This window comes from Hermetia illucens, chromosome 6 (genome assembly GCF_905115235.1).
Source record: "Hermetia illucens chromosome 6, iHerIll2.2.curated.20191125, whole genome shotgun sequence".
Taxonomy (NCBI): Eukaryota; Metazoa; Arthropoda; class Insecta; order Diptera; family Stratiomyidae; genus Hermetia; species Hermetia illucens.
Window position 1 is genome coordinate 50,507,140 of NC_051854.1, and position 14,125 is coordinate 50,521,264.

Genomic DNA, 14,125 nt, shown 5'->3' on the forward strand with positions numbered 1-14,125 from the left:
CGTTGGCACTAATCTTTCTAGGAGTCTGTATTCAAAGCCGGGATCAGGCGCTAGTCAGAAGTGAATTTCATCTGAGCCTGCATTAGCAACTTACATGAGGTGTCACTTTGGTGTAGTAAGGTAACAAAGTGCCATAACTGTTACTTTATGTGCAACCTATTCCAAATCGTTTACCAAATCGTAAGTCCATGCCATACCGTCCAATGAACTGGCGCAATAGATTTTGAGTCTTCCACGTTTCTGGTTTTCTTGATCCCCATTGCAGTGAAGCCAAGCGACTGTTCTAAAGAAATGTCTTTCAGCACTGATCAGCATTAAAGGGTAGTGTCATTTGGTGCTATTTTCAGTTTGAGGAATGTTGATACGACCTCAGGGTCAATGCTTTTTGATGCTAAGCGATATAGCCTTAATACCTATTCAGTTGATGTTCGAGTTATTCACGATTTATTACCTTTTTTTTAAGCACCCGACCCTTCTAAATCCTGGTCAATATCGTATCCTGGAAGGATGGCCCATTTGGTCATTTTTGGTAAATGAAGATGTATTACCACGACTGTTGGGAGGTCTTTTTGAGGCGCTTTATAGAATTCAATGAACCTTTACTTTCAACACTTCGAAAGGCCAATGCTCGGGCTAAAGAAGTTAAATTACCCTTGGTGGTCAACGGATGAAATACTTCATATAATACCCTTGCAAACTACTGTCATTTGGACAAGAAACCAAAAGGGCGATATAAAACAAATATAATCATAAAAAGGCCCGCTCATGACATTCAAAGAAGCGTTATGTGTGTGTGTGTATAGTGGGGGAGAAGCTACAGCTTCTGAGCACTCAGGCCGTGTTGGCCCATTGTACTCGCCTCCCCCGTCTTACGGAATATTCCGGATTCGTTAACGTATCGCAGGATTTCCGTTAGTGGATGTGATGCTACCCGTCGCAATTGGAGGACATCGGCACCAAAGATTTGATGCCTGATGCGCCCATAGGCGGGGCACTCACATAGGAAATGCTCCGTGGATTCCGCTTCCTCATTACAGGAGGGACACGTATCATCTTCGGTAATTCCTATTCTGAACATATGCCCAGCTAGTGAATTATGACCTGTCAGAATGCCCACAATACACCTGCAGGTCCTCCTGCTTTTCGACAGGATAAACTTTGCGGTACGTATGTTGGGTTCTGGCAGGAAAAGTTTGGTGTGTCGAGCAGCATTTAAGCTCTGCCACCTGTTATTATGGGAAACTAGTTCCCAGTTTTTGAAAACAGATTTAGCCAATGCTACTGATACTCCAATTGCTGGCTCCGGTCCCGGCATAGGGGAGATTGACCCCTCTTTCGCTAAAGCGTCCGAGATTTCATTTCCCTCTATGCCACAGTGACCAGGTACCCAGAGTAGTTCCACCGTATTGAAGCTAGACATAGAGTTCAAACGGTTTCTGCATTCTTGAACGATTTTCGAGGTGATCAAAGGACTGCTCAATGCCCTCAGTGCAGCTTGACTGTCACTGCAGATTGCGATGTGCCTGCCCTTCAACCGCTCGTCTATCACCCAGTTTGCCACCCTTAAGATCGCATAAACTTCGGCTTGAAAAACCGTGGCATATTGTCCCAAAGGAAAAGCCCACTTCTCGTTTTTATTCGAGAGGTAGACTCCGACTCCAGAACCCTCTTCTGTTTTTGAGCCATCGGTGTGAAGACTTCCGTATATCCCGCCACGCATTCCTCTGGGTCTTCTCAGTCCTCTCTACGCTTCAGGGTAACTACATATCTTCTACCAAACAGATGTATGTAAACGAGAATCGGAAGGCATTGTAAGAACAGGATTCAGTCCTCCCAGTAACACTTCGAATGCTCTGTGCCCCCCACATCCGTTGTTTTCCCATAGATCTAATCGAATTAGCCTATGAGCTGCTCTCAATAAATATATCCAGGGGCTGCAAATTGAGTAGTGCATTCAGAGGTACGCCGGACGTCGTGCTCATGGCACCAGTGATACCCAGACAAACAGTTCTTTGCAGTGCGGCTAGTTTACGGTGAAAACCTTTTTGTCTCACTTTAATCCACCACACTACGGATGCATATACGAACATCGGCCTAATGATGGCAACGTATATCCACATTACCACATTAGGCCTGAGTCCCCATGTCGAGGCAAAGGTCCGTCTGCACAGCCCATAAGCTGTGAGAGCTCGTTTCATCTTTACCTCTACATGTTTGTTCCAAAGAAGTTTTTTATCTAGAGTGACCCCCAGATATTTCACTTCTTCGGAGAGTTGAAGGGTAGTACCCCTCATCTCAGGGAGACAAAGTCCATCCAGTTTTCTCCTTTTTGTGAATAAAACCATTGTGGTTTTATTTGGATTAACTGACAAACCATGTCTAAGGCACCAGCTGTCTATCAAATGAACGGCACGCTGTATATTCCTACACACCGTACCAAGATCCCGATCAACAGCAAGTACAGCCACGTCATCAGCATAAGCTTGAGCGTGTATTGGCAAATTTTGCAGTTCGCATAGCAGTGAGTCGATCAGCATACTCCACAGAAGCGGCGAAAGCACACCTCCTTGGGGGCAGCCCTTCGTTGCTTCCGTAGTCAGGTAGCGATCGACCCCTACCTCGGCGCACTGCAATCTTTGCATTAGCATAGCATGGATCCACTTAAAGCATCATCAACACCATGCGCTCTGGCGGCATCACAAAGTTTTTGAAAAGGCGCACAGTGAAAAGCCCCTTCAATGTCCACGAACATCCCCATCGCGTACTCACCATTCAAAGTCGCATCCTCTATCTTTGTGACCAAAGAATGAAGAGCAGACTCACAGGACTTTCCACGTTGGTAAGCATGTTGGTTTTCACTAAGTGGGTGTGACCTAAGTGCGTTTCTACGAATGTGACGTTCCACCAGTCTCTCCAAACCTTTCAGCAAGAATGAAGTCAAGCTGATCTGTCTGAAGTTCTTTGGATTAGAATAGTCATCTTTCCCAGGTTTCGGTATGAAAACTACCTTAACCTGTTGCCAAGAAGAAGGCACGTAGCCCAGAGCAAGACATCCTCGAAAAATATTTCTTAGAGGTCGCTCTAAATGCTTTATACCCTCCTTTAGCATTGCCGGATAGATGCCATCCATGCCAGGTGCTTTGAAATGTTCAAAGGACAGTATGGCAGCTCTCACCTTTTCATGGGTGACAACCGCTTTCGCAGTGTTCCAGTTCCCCTTGCAACGCTTGCGTGTTGAAGGGGTTGCAAGAACCGTCAACTCTCCCCCTACCACTTCTCTCACCCGTTCTCCCGGGTGGTGTACTTCCAGGAGGGTCTGTATTGAGTCCAGACTGGACTGAGCTCGTGAAAGTACCGTCGGGTTTTCTAAGAGAATCCAACTTGGCCGACTCATCCCTTTTGAGGACTCTGCACAGCCTTGAAGTCTCCCTTTCGCCTTCCAGTTCCTCACAGTACGCTCTAAAGGAGTCTCGGTTCGAGAACCTCACGAGCCTCTTATATTCACGTTGTGAGTTCCTGAAATTTAACCAGTCTTCGTCCTTGTTACTTTTGCAAGCACGATTTAGAAGTCGCCTGGTTGATTTCCTGAGTTTTTGCAGTTCTCGGTTCCACCAAGGAACCGTTTTACCGCTTTGGCCTGGGGAAATAGGACAACCCTCTTCATAGCACTCTAAAAGTGTGCAATTCAGAGTTTTCAATTCATCTTCCAGTACCAAAGGAGTCCTTAGTCGCCTAGGGAACTGTACTTTATTGCCAAGAAGTTCATTGAACTTTGCCCAATCCGTTTTCCTAGGGTTCCATCTTTGTACTGCAGACTGTTCGCCCGTAATAGTCAGATTGAATTCTAGATATCGGTGATCTGACAGTGAGACCTCGTCTAGCACTCGCCAGTGTGTAATCAACTCTAACAATTTTGGGGTACAGATTGTTAGGTCTATTACTTCGCTTCTTCTCGGTCCCACGAACGTAGGGGCGCACCCTACGTTAGCAGTCATAAGACCAGCTGAAGTGATGAAATCAAATAGTTTCTCTCCTCTTGGATTGCATTTGCTACTGCCCCAACAAATATGTTGAGCATTCGCATCGCAACCTATTAAGAGTTCGAGACCACTTGATTCTGCATATGCCACCAGATCCCTAAGTTCTTGCGTCGGTGGAGGATACAAAGAATTATAGGGTAAATAAGCGGAGGCAACTATGATGTTTTTCCTCTCGCCATTTATCTGGTATTGTATGATGACCGTAGCTAAGTCCTGGGAACAATATTGGCTCAGCATAGTTGCCTCTAACCGTCTTGACATCAGGACGCAAGCTCTCGGTCTTAAGGATCTTTCGTCGTAGAAGATCCTAGCCCCCTTTACTGATCCAATGCCACAGATTCTGTTAAATCGAACCCACGGTTCTTGCACCAGAAAGATATAGGGGAAATCCTGCAGCTTTGTCATTCTCGCTGCCAACAGGTAGGAGGGAGCTTTGGCATGCTGCAGGTTGATTTGACCAATTTTTATGTTTTTCGACATAAACTTAGTCTATTGTCTTATGGAAAACAGTTAGAAGCGTATGCGGCAATCCGCGTGTGATGGGGTTTCCCCCACACCGTACCGCCAGAGACTCGATCCTCTCGTGATTGATTTCTCTGAGCAAATCCGTACTTGGAAGTACCGCAGTTCCCATGTTCTCATCCACGAAAGATCTCATCTCATCCCGCAGAGCGGGACCGCTGTGACCCCCATACGGGGGCGAGACGCGTGGATATAAGCCCTGGTGCGGAGCACAATAAAGCGTTGGCCACAGCAGATGTGTTGGTCTTACGCTTCTTGCGCGCATTACCGCTGACAGAAGAGTCTGGTGCGTCCAGTGTGAATCTTACCGGGGTTTCCAGTTTATTCCCACCTTCCGCCGGAGATTCCGTTTCCTTGTGTCCAATTTCTCTGGGCGTTACCGCGCCTAGTGGTACAGCCACGTCCATGTCCTCATTCCCAAGGTGCTTCATCTTCCTTCGCAGTGCTCTCTTCTGCCGTAGGCTTAGGGCCTTTCCAGGTTCACGGTGTCCGGACCGCTTGGATCCATTTCCACACACCGGCGTTAAACCAGTAGCGTCCACGTCACCGGCTTCCCGTTCTTCCGCTCTTCCCGGTAAGGATGAAGGAGAAGGTTCTGACAGGCAGGATTCAGCCTGTAGTCCCCCCTCTTTAGTGGCCGAAGTTCCCTTCCGCCGGGCCTTCCTCTTCCGCTTGCGGGTAGATTTGGGCTGTAGTACCGCGGACGAGCCGGCCGTAGTCGGATTTCCAGTTTCTCCCAATTTGAGAGTTTCCGTACTTTCCTTTCTGGCTAACTTCGCCGTAGGCACTAAATGCAAACTTTCCACTGAGTCGGAAAGCATGCCTTCTACAGATTGATCTGTAGGCGAATATGAATGTGGTGAGGCCTCCAAAATCCGCGTCTCGGCCGCGACATGATTGCTTATGGTCGCGGGTGGATTCGAAGTCTGTGACTTCCTACCACTTGGAGAGTTTAAATCCATCGTTTCCATATTCATATTTTTGGACACCCTTAGTGTAGCAGTAAACTACTACAGGCTCCCCCACCACGACAAGGTGGTGTCCGAGGGGGAGAAGAAGAGTTATAATATGTCATAAGTAACAAGGATTACAAATTTGCGATATGCTGAAATCAACAGACTATGCGATGTATTCCCTTGCCTACTGTAGCTAGGATACATCCCCACGGAGGAACTTGAAACAAAAGGCAAACAACAACCTTCCCTCTAAAATCTCATTACAGAAATGTCCTCCAGGCATATAATTAATAGAAATAACAGCAAAACTAATTACTTCCTTCATTATCTCCGGCTGCTCGAACAAAACTTGCAACATTATTAGCGCACGGCGAGAAAAACTTCGCCAGGATGTCACCGTAGAAATTGAAAACTCAAACTTTAAAAAAGGAGCGCGCTCCCTTCTACCACAACATGACAAAATAATTTTAAAAAGGCAAAGTTATGAAAAAATCCAGCCTTTTATTCTCACTTTCATTTGAGGGTCGCACCAGTCATAATTTATATGATTCCTTCTTCCTTTCCAACCGTCTCCCTGGCGCGTCTCCTCGGATTGAATGAATCGAGTCCTTGCCGTATGAGTTCAGAGTGCAAGACCGTTGAAATGGGGGACATATACAAATACGAATGCAGGAGCGGAATCGAAGAATAAATGAAAAAGAAGTGCCTAGGATTAAGGATCATGATAATAACATTTTGAGGCTTAGTGACTATGAATGGTGGCGAATCTGTTCGCACTGAAAATGAATTGCTACACAGTTTGTTGTCGGGGGATGCCGTTCTTTCAGCGTTAGGGAGGTAAATGAGACTGTCAGGGGAGGGAGTATCTGCGTGTAAACGGCAGTGTCTTCCGTCAGACACTATAGTCTCTATGACTCCGGTACCGATGGGGAATTTTCCTAAAGGATAAGGAAAGCATCTTACTCTGAATTGACGAACTTTTTCTCCAACTCAACCATAAATTTAAGGATCACTATCTCACCTAATACTGACTAATTTTCCCGTCAATTTCAGATAAACCAGCCTACGTGCCTGGATCATTTGCTGCGAAAGCAAGCCAAAAGACCGCAATTCCAGGACTGTCTCTAGCTGGAAGTTTTGAGAAGTCCGTTTTGCAGGTAAGTGTTTAGTAAGGACATATGTGTAGCTCCCAAACACTGAAGTGTCACCATATCCTTTTTTGTTAGCATTTTTGAAAGTTTTCTGTGTATCTTTCAATCTTTAATTTTTTACTTTTTCTTAGATATCTGATTGGCTAACTTGGGAACAAAACATGATTAAAGGACAAAGTATCCTTGTTGGAGATATCGACGCAATACGAGCAGCAATCGAGAAGCAGAAGGTAAGAACCTAGTTTTAAATATCATTAAACAACGCAGGACTAGGGCACTGATACTGAGGGACTGACCATTTTTTCGCTTCAAGGATTTCAGCAGTGTCCTGCCGCTTTTGTTATCACGTCATCATCAGAACAAAGTCCGCAACAAAACCTTACAGTCAACCACTCCCTCCACTTCTTGCTCGCACGGAGACCGACTTTTCACTGGTCTGCATGTGATAGTTTCTCTGGGTCTCACGTCACTCCCTTCATGCGGGTCCTGAATCCTGAATGAACTATTTGCAGTGAAATGCAACTTTTCCTTTAAGATTATGTTTCAGACATTGTATCAAAGTATTAGCGTATCAAAGCTAGAGCTCTGACCGAGGATTAAAGTTTGTTACCACCATAAAGACTTCGTGTGCCGTTGACAAAGGCATCGTTTGCTTGGTTTCGATACAGTGTATGATGGCATATCCTTTCAGATACCTATGGGCCTGACATCTGTACAGCTATTATAACGCCTGAAGTCCTTATGGAGGCTTTTATGAGAGCACTAAACAAAATATTTATGCCGAACGAGTGTGTGTATGCACTTAAACACTTGTGGAAGAGTTGCTTAGTGCGAGCTTTATGGGGCGACGGATGGATTGTGTCAGCGATCTATTGAGAAGCGTTGTAGTTTGCTGGTGGGTATCTTTTCTGGATTTTCTTATGAGTTGTAATAAGGACGATACTGTGCAGTTTATGCAAATGTAGGTTGTGTCGTCGAAGTACAGCTTAGTATTTCGGGAGGAAATCAATAAATTATCCTTTACAGGGTAATATAAAATTAATATCTGACAAGGTTATCCGTGAATGTGAACTTTTTTTCGGCCCTACTTTGCCTTCTTTTTGGGTTGGAGGATACTATTTCAAATTTGAAGGGCTTCCAAGATATGGTTAGATGTTAAACTTCCGTATCCCCAAAAGCTGTCTGGCGTCCTGACCTACGCCATCGCTCCATCTTAGGCAGGGTCTGCCTCGTCTTCTTTTTCTACCATAGATATTGCCCTTATAGACTTTCCGGGCTGGATCATCCTCATCCATACGGATTAAGTGACCCGCCCACCGTAACCTATTGAGCCGGATTTTATCCCCAACCGGACGGTCATGGTATCACTCATGGATTTCGTCGTTATGTAGGCTACGGAATCGTCCATCCTCATGTAGGGGGCCCAAAATTCTTCGGTGAATTCTTCTCTCGAACGCGGCCAAGAGTTCGCAATTCTTCTTTTTAAGAACCCAAGTCTCCGAGGAATACGTGAGGACTGGCAAGATCATAGTCTTGTACAGTAAGAGTTTTGACCCTATGGTGAGCGTTTCGAGCGGCTAGAGCCAGGCAATCGTAAAGAAAATGCCTGTAATGCGAGTTGTAGGGTATGCCAAGCCTGGTGGCATGGTGCATGCATTTGCACGTGTCTGGTACAAGAGTTCTTGCGATGGCGTCTTGTTATAGCAGGGTCAAAGTCAGAGGCTACTATGTATTTCGAGTAAATTTCGCTTCTTACAGTTGCCAGCGGGACATAGATTGCGCCTACCGAGAGACTGTCAAAGCCAGAGCACCGCCAGGCCAGTAAATCAGCCCGATCATTCCCCTCTGTGCTCCTGTGATCATGAGCCTAAAGGATGGTCACTTTGAGCGTGTCGTCCAGACTATTCAGCGCGTTTCTGCTCTGCCCGACCGGCTTAATGGCTGCTTGGTTGTCGGTCAGAGTGGCTATGTTACGCTGGGGCTCGGATCATGCCCCAGCCATTGTCAGATTTCCAATGTGACCGCGGAAACTCCCGCATTAACTCCACAGAACAGAACATCTATCATCCGTCAGTGAAGAATATTGTGCACCTTCTAACTCGTCGCCGTTCTTTCACTCTGGCCTGGTTGGAAAGTCCACAGCAAAGTTCCTCGTGAAACTCGGCTTGTGTGTGGCGTAGTCCATAGCGAACGCCCCGAGTTCCCAAGGTCTAAGATGCTGCTATGGCCGTAGGGTTTCGCTGACCAACATTTAGATTTACTATTTAAGTAGAGGTCTATTCGGAAAAGGTTTAGGAGTACTGGGAGGGCATTTGTCGGGCAGGACTGCAAAGCTCTGGTAGCACCCTCACACGTTATTCTTTGCATCCTATTAAGCTTGATTCTATTGTACTTTTTGCTCAGTGCCTGATCCAATAAAAACATACGATAGGATGGGGTGAACCACACCCGTGTATATCCAGAGAACAATCCTCGGGCGGGAACCCCATTTCCGTGCAAAGGTCCCCTAGTTGGCGTTTAAGGCATCCAGGAATTTTATATTGAGGAAAGAACCAATTTTTGTTCATTTAACCGCGGGAGTTGGAATCCGGATACCTTTGTCTTGGTGGTAAAACGGAACTCGTTTTGGTTGGATTTATGCCGAGTCCGCATTTTGCCACCCACACCCATACATTTCTCTACGCTCTCTTCATAATTTCACTCATAACGAAGGAAAACATCCTTGATACCAACATCACCAAGTCGTCAGCATACTTCACTACCTTCATCTCCCAATGCAGGTAGAATTTCGTCCATTACTATCAACCAGAGCATCGAAAAGGTGACGCCATCCTGGGGCGTACCTCTGTTCACAGCTGTTAACTGACTACTTCCCAGATCAGACTGGATTATCGTGGTTTTTGGCTAAATCGTACGATATTCCTTTAATCCTATTCTGGTTAAGGATTCCTTGATGGGTTTGGGTCGAACATAGCTGAATGCTCCCACTGTATTTAGTAAAGCAGCTAGAGTGTATTGCTGGTACTGCAGCAACCGCTCAACGGTGTTAATTACTGTTTCTGTGGAATTGCTTTGGAGATAGACTAGCTGAGACTTGGAGAGGGGCCGTTTTTAAGTGGATGTCTTCAACACAAAAGAGGTGAAGCTGATTGGTCGAAAGTCCTTCTGCGGCTCATGGCGCGCGCGTCCCCAAGGGTGTGGTAGGTATCGTAAATAAATGCAGCTCCAGTGAATTTCTACAAGTCACGGAACAACCCTTTCTTGCTGTTTCTGTAGCATGGCTGGCATTATGCTATCTAGATCTGGGTATTTATATCAGAGAAATTGTTTATAGCCCTGCCGTTTTTATCCTCGGTATTTATCGATTTGATCGTATCACTCAACTCGGGCTTCATACCCTTCAAGCAACTCTTTGAATTTTAGTCCGGCTCGTTGGCGGGAATGTATGAATTTGCAGCTCCAACGCTTCCCAGGAAGATTCCGTCCAGGAGCCTTCCGACTTTTTAGGAAAGCATGAGCTAATATGTTTCTTGGTCGTAATCTTACTGGGTCTCGCCTGTTCATTGTTGTTTTTAACGTGCTGGCAATAGTCCAATCAGCACCGCTTCTCGGCAGTCTTGATGGCTGATCGGTCTTCTGGAAATCTCGTCGTATGGAATAACATTAAGTCTCATGCCCTCTCAGGCGTCGCTGATCTTAGCGGGAGGAGAATTAGTCCTTGCATGATATAACATGGAACCCACGGACCACCTGAGAGTAATTGAATCTCCTTTGTAGATGAGGAGGTTCTCGATGACAATCTCCGACAGAATGACCTCAACACTGCTCCTCACCTTCGGCGCCAGTTTGTCGCTAGTGGAGTTACCATCCGCTAGCATCATATGTAAATGACTCCTGGCCACGTCGATGAAGGGTTCGCAGTTCACTTCGGCCAGATGTTGCTCTTTATCTACTCCTCTTGTGTTGCTGTTCGACCTCATCTTCAATCGATTGTGCTTGAAGGCGGTAGGTTTCGCCATCTACTGTTTTCGCAGGAGATTTTTATTATATTCTTCGACAATCGCCTGGTATTTAGCGAGGTCTTTTTCATCCGGCTCGTCGGTAGTAGCAGCCCCCTTATTTTTCGCAATGTTACTGTGAATATGTATTTCGTCTTGGGGCTGGTTCTTGAGCTGGACTCCAGTGGATCTCCGCTTCTTTGCTGGTTTCCGGTAGTCGACAGTCAGTTCACATGTCAGTCGTTGCCTGTGAGGCGACCGATGACGTCGTCAGCTTCGGGTTAGGAGTACTATGGCCGGTCCTCGCTGTATTCAGAACGACGACAGTTGTTTCCAGATTGAAACCATATATCTGCTGTCTAGCACTCGGAGGTCTCTTTTGTTGGCTTCAGGACAGCGGTGTTACGGCTGGCATCGACTGTATTGCCCTTACCGGCTATTGTCGCTCGGATGCATGCCGCACACAGCTCGTCCTCCGATGATGTGTTAATATGTGGTGTGATGGTGATGGTATCAACATCTCTTCTATCTCTATCGTCCATTCTTTGGTTTTGTTTCTTGATTCCTATGAGTAATCCGGTGAAAATTTCTACCTTTGCTAGCTCGGCAACCATGGGGGTTTTACTTGAAATTGAAAAGTTCAAGATATTCAAAATCCGTACACTAGAGACCAAGGTCTCCATTTGTCACGCAGCCCTTAGCTTGGCGACTTGTTAGTACCTTTTCTAATGCCGGGAGGACGATTTCCGGGCTGTTGCTCTGGCCTATCCTCCCGCCAGATCCGGTTGCCCCTACGACATAACCAGGAGGCAAACAGATCCTTGCCAATTGGATGAGCCCACTTCCAGCCCGGCCCTACACACTCCTGGTCCGTTCGAAGTCGGTTTCCAGCTGCCACTGCGAGGAGGTCGTGTGAGGACTTGCGGAATTATGCAACTTTAATCTGAAACAAAATCAGACCAGGTCCCGCCCTGTTCAGGGTTACTTCCATGCAATATTTGCTGGTATGATCATTTCCATGAATTTCATTTTTGGTCAAGTCAGTGACCAATTTGATGGTTGATCAATCAATCAATCAGTGGTTAATCTCTCTTTACGAAACCCATATTGCCGATTTGAGCGATCTTTTTGGTTCTCGAAAATCTTGGGTAATTTTCCCCGCTATGTGGAGAAGACATATAAGTCTGTAGGAGGATGACTCACCTGAAAGTTTATTAGCTTTAAGCAGCAGTATCAACTTCTGCCGTTTCCAAACTGCAGGAAATATCCCCTCTGTCTCCATTTCACGGTAATCTTTAGGGCCCTATTCAGGACGCCATCCAGAGCCGGAACTTGTTGTCCTCTATTTTACCGCACATTGTCTCTGGTAACTAGTAGAATTATCGTCACATTTAGAGGTCGGTGGAAACTGTCTGTGCCTTCCTCTTGCTGGGCAAATAACCTGTGGATGATTTTTAACAAGAGTGTAGGATACGTAATCGGCGGAGATGAGCGATCTCTGAATCGTCTCATCATGATTCTATAAGCGCTCCTCCAATGGTACATGTCGGCTTCCGATTAGAGCTCCTTAAATAATTTCCTCTTGTCCCACTGGATGGTAAGCTTGAGTGTTTTGCGGGTTTCGTTATAGGTGCGCTCTTTTTACCCCTGATTGATTCTATGTACGGCCTTCAGCCGTTCGTCTGGCTCGGTGGCGGGTTGACTGAAGGCTCGCCAGTTCATTATTACCCCAATAGTTTGGTCGTCTACTGAAAAATTTGGATCTCCTAGGAATGGGGGCGTCTCAAGCTTTGCCGCTGAATCGTGTCACATTTACATTTCGAGAGAGGCGACCACTTTATGAAGTTGGTCTAACCACATCTTCAAAACTTTTTCGGTCCAGCCTGAAATCTTTCTGGGTTTCGAGCGTACTGGTGTTTTGCGGATAGCTCAATGAAGATTGCCTGGTGATCGCTGCGCGTACGGTCCTTGTTAGCGCACCAGGACATAGTACGAGCCAGTGCAGGGCTGACAAATGTCAGGTCTACGATTGAGGAAGACCGCCTTTCCGAAAGCTATTTACATCACCTTCTTTGCCCAGAACCATATCTGAATTCCTGGTATTTACTACTTTCTGCAATATGCCGATTATCTCGTCCTTTCTTTTCTCCGCACAGTAGGTATTTGGGGTCGCTATTGCATTCCTTGGCAAAATGACCTTTCTCACTGCACCTTCTGTATCAATTGGATCGATTGCTGGCCTGAAATGTGAAATGTCTTTATGAATGAAATCTGCTCTCCCAGATGCCAGACAACCCGCTTCTGTGCTGCTTCCACTGGCAGTCGCATTGCGGCAGTTTGAGTACTACTATAGGTTTTTCTCAGACTCACAATAGATTCTTCACTCAGTTTATCCAACTGAAGTTGCTCTTTCAACGTAGTGCAACTTCGTCCCCTGGATGATACTTTGTCGAGATACTTGCACTGTATATAGATCTCACGTTTTTATGCCGGTACTGTGACATTCCTTCAAGCGAGTTCCTAACTTTGTTGCGAAAGCCGTCAGTTCCGCCCAAGCTGGAACATGTCAGTGCTTCTGGGTCTTCCGGGTCCTTCTGATTTTGCTGATATTTCCGTCAAGATTTTTCAGGTGGGGGTCAGCTTCGGCTTTTTTGGTATCTTCGCGTACGACATATTGCCCTTGGTGTCTCTAGGCGAATTCATGGAATAGGTCAATTCATTGATCTTGGGGTATCATCTGCGATTGCCTTAGGGAAATGCGATGGAGGTCGAAACCGCGTTAGTCGGCCAGCGAATTCCTTTCAATTCATGATTTTTCACCTTCGTTACTGATATTTTTGGCGCGGTCTTGCTTCGCTTTAATGCCTCCTTCTCGAAATCTAAATCTATTTGTCTGTCGTCTGTCTGGCTATCACACACACTCTTCCCAGAAACGGCCACACCTATTGACATGAAATTTGGTAAAAATGTTGGAATTACATTGTTCCACATTGAACTCAAGATGAGCTCTCCATACATCTAAAAGAGGGTTGCAAATTTTTTACGTTGGCACGTGGGGTATCAAAGTTGTCGATTAGTACTTTGCGAAGCAAGCGTTAGGTTGGATACCAATTACAAAGGGCAGGAGTGCGGGGGCTCAAAAAGAGTCAATTGTTTCAAGGATCCGCTCTCAAATTTGGTGATCCATGCACATGGTATCTACGCCTTAAAATATTCTCCGTTACGATTGTGGAAGAATCGCGGAGCCAGGTTAAAGACACGATCCACAAAGCGGCCTATGCAACCTTCGGGGCCCAACATTGTGGCTCAGTGAATTCTTCAATCATGGTATTGAGGAAGGTAGCACACCATCTGACTGGCAAGAAATTACCACAACTCCAATATGGAAGAAGAAAGGTAGTCCGGCAGAAAGTTCAAATTTTCGTCCGATCCGGTTACTGTCCCATACCAGGAAAATT

At 46.0% G+C, this 14,125-nt stretch overlaps 1 protein-coding gene across 9 annotated transcripts in view; it reads left to right on the plus strand.

Annotated features, from left to right (window-relative positions):
• The window catches only part of LOC119660390 (dystrophin, isoforms A/C/F/G/H), a 1,277,654-nt gene that overhangs the window by 224,102 nt on the left and 1,039,427 nt on the right, over positions 1-14,125 (plus strand). For all 9 annotated transcript variants that reach the window (XM_038068919.1, XM_038068914.1, XM_038068920.1 and 6 more), the window contains 2 exons: positions 6,572-6,675; positions 6,801-6,899. In XM_038068919.1, coding sequence (XP_037924847.1) covers positions 6,572-6,675; positions 6,801-6,899 — 203 coding nt within the window. The remainder of the gene's footprint in view (positions 1-6,571; positions 6,676-6,800; positions 6,900-14,125) is intronic.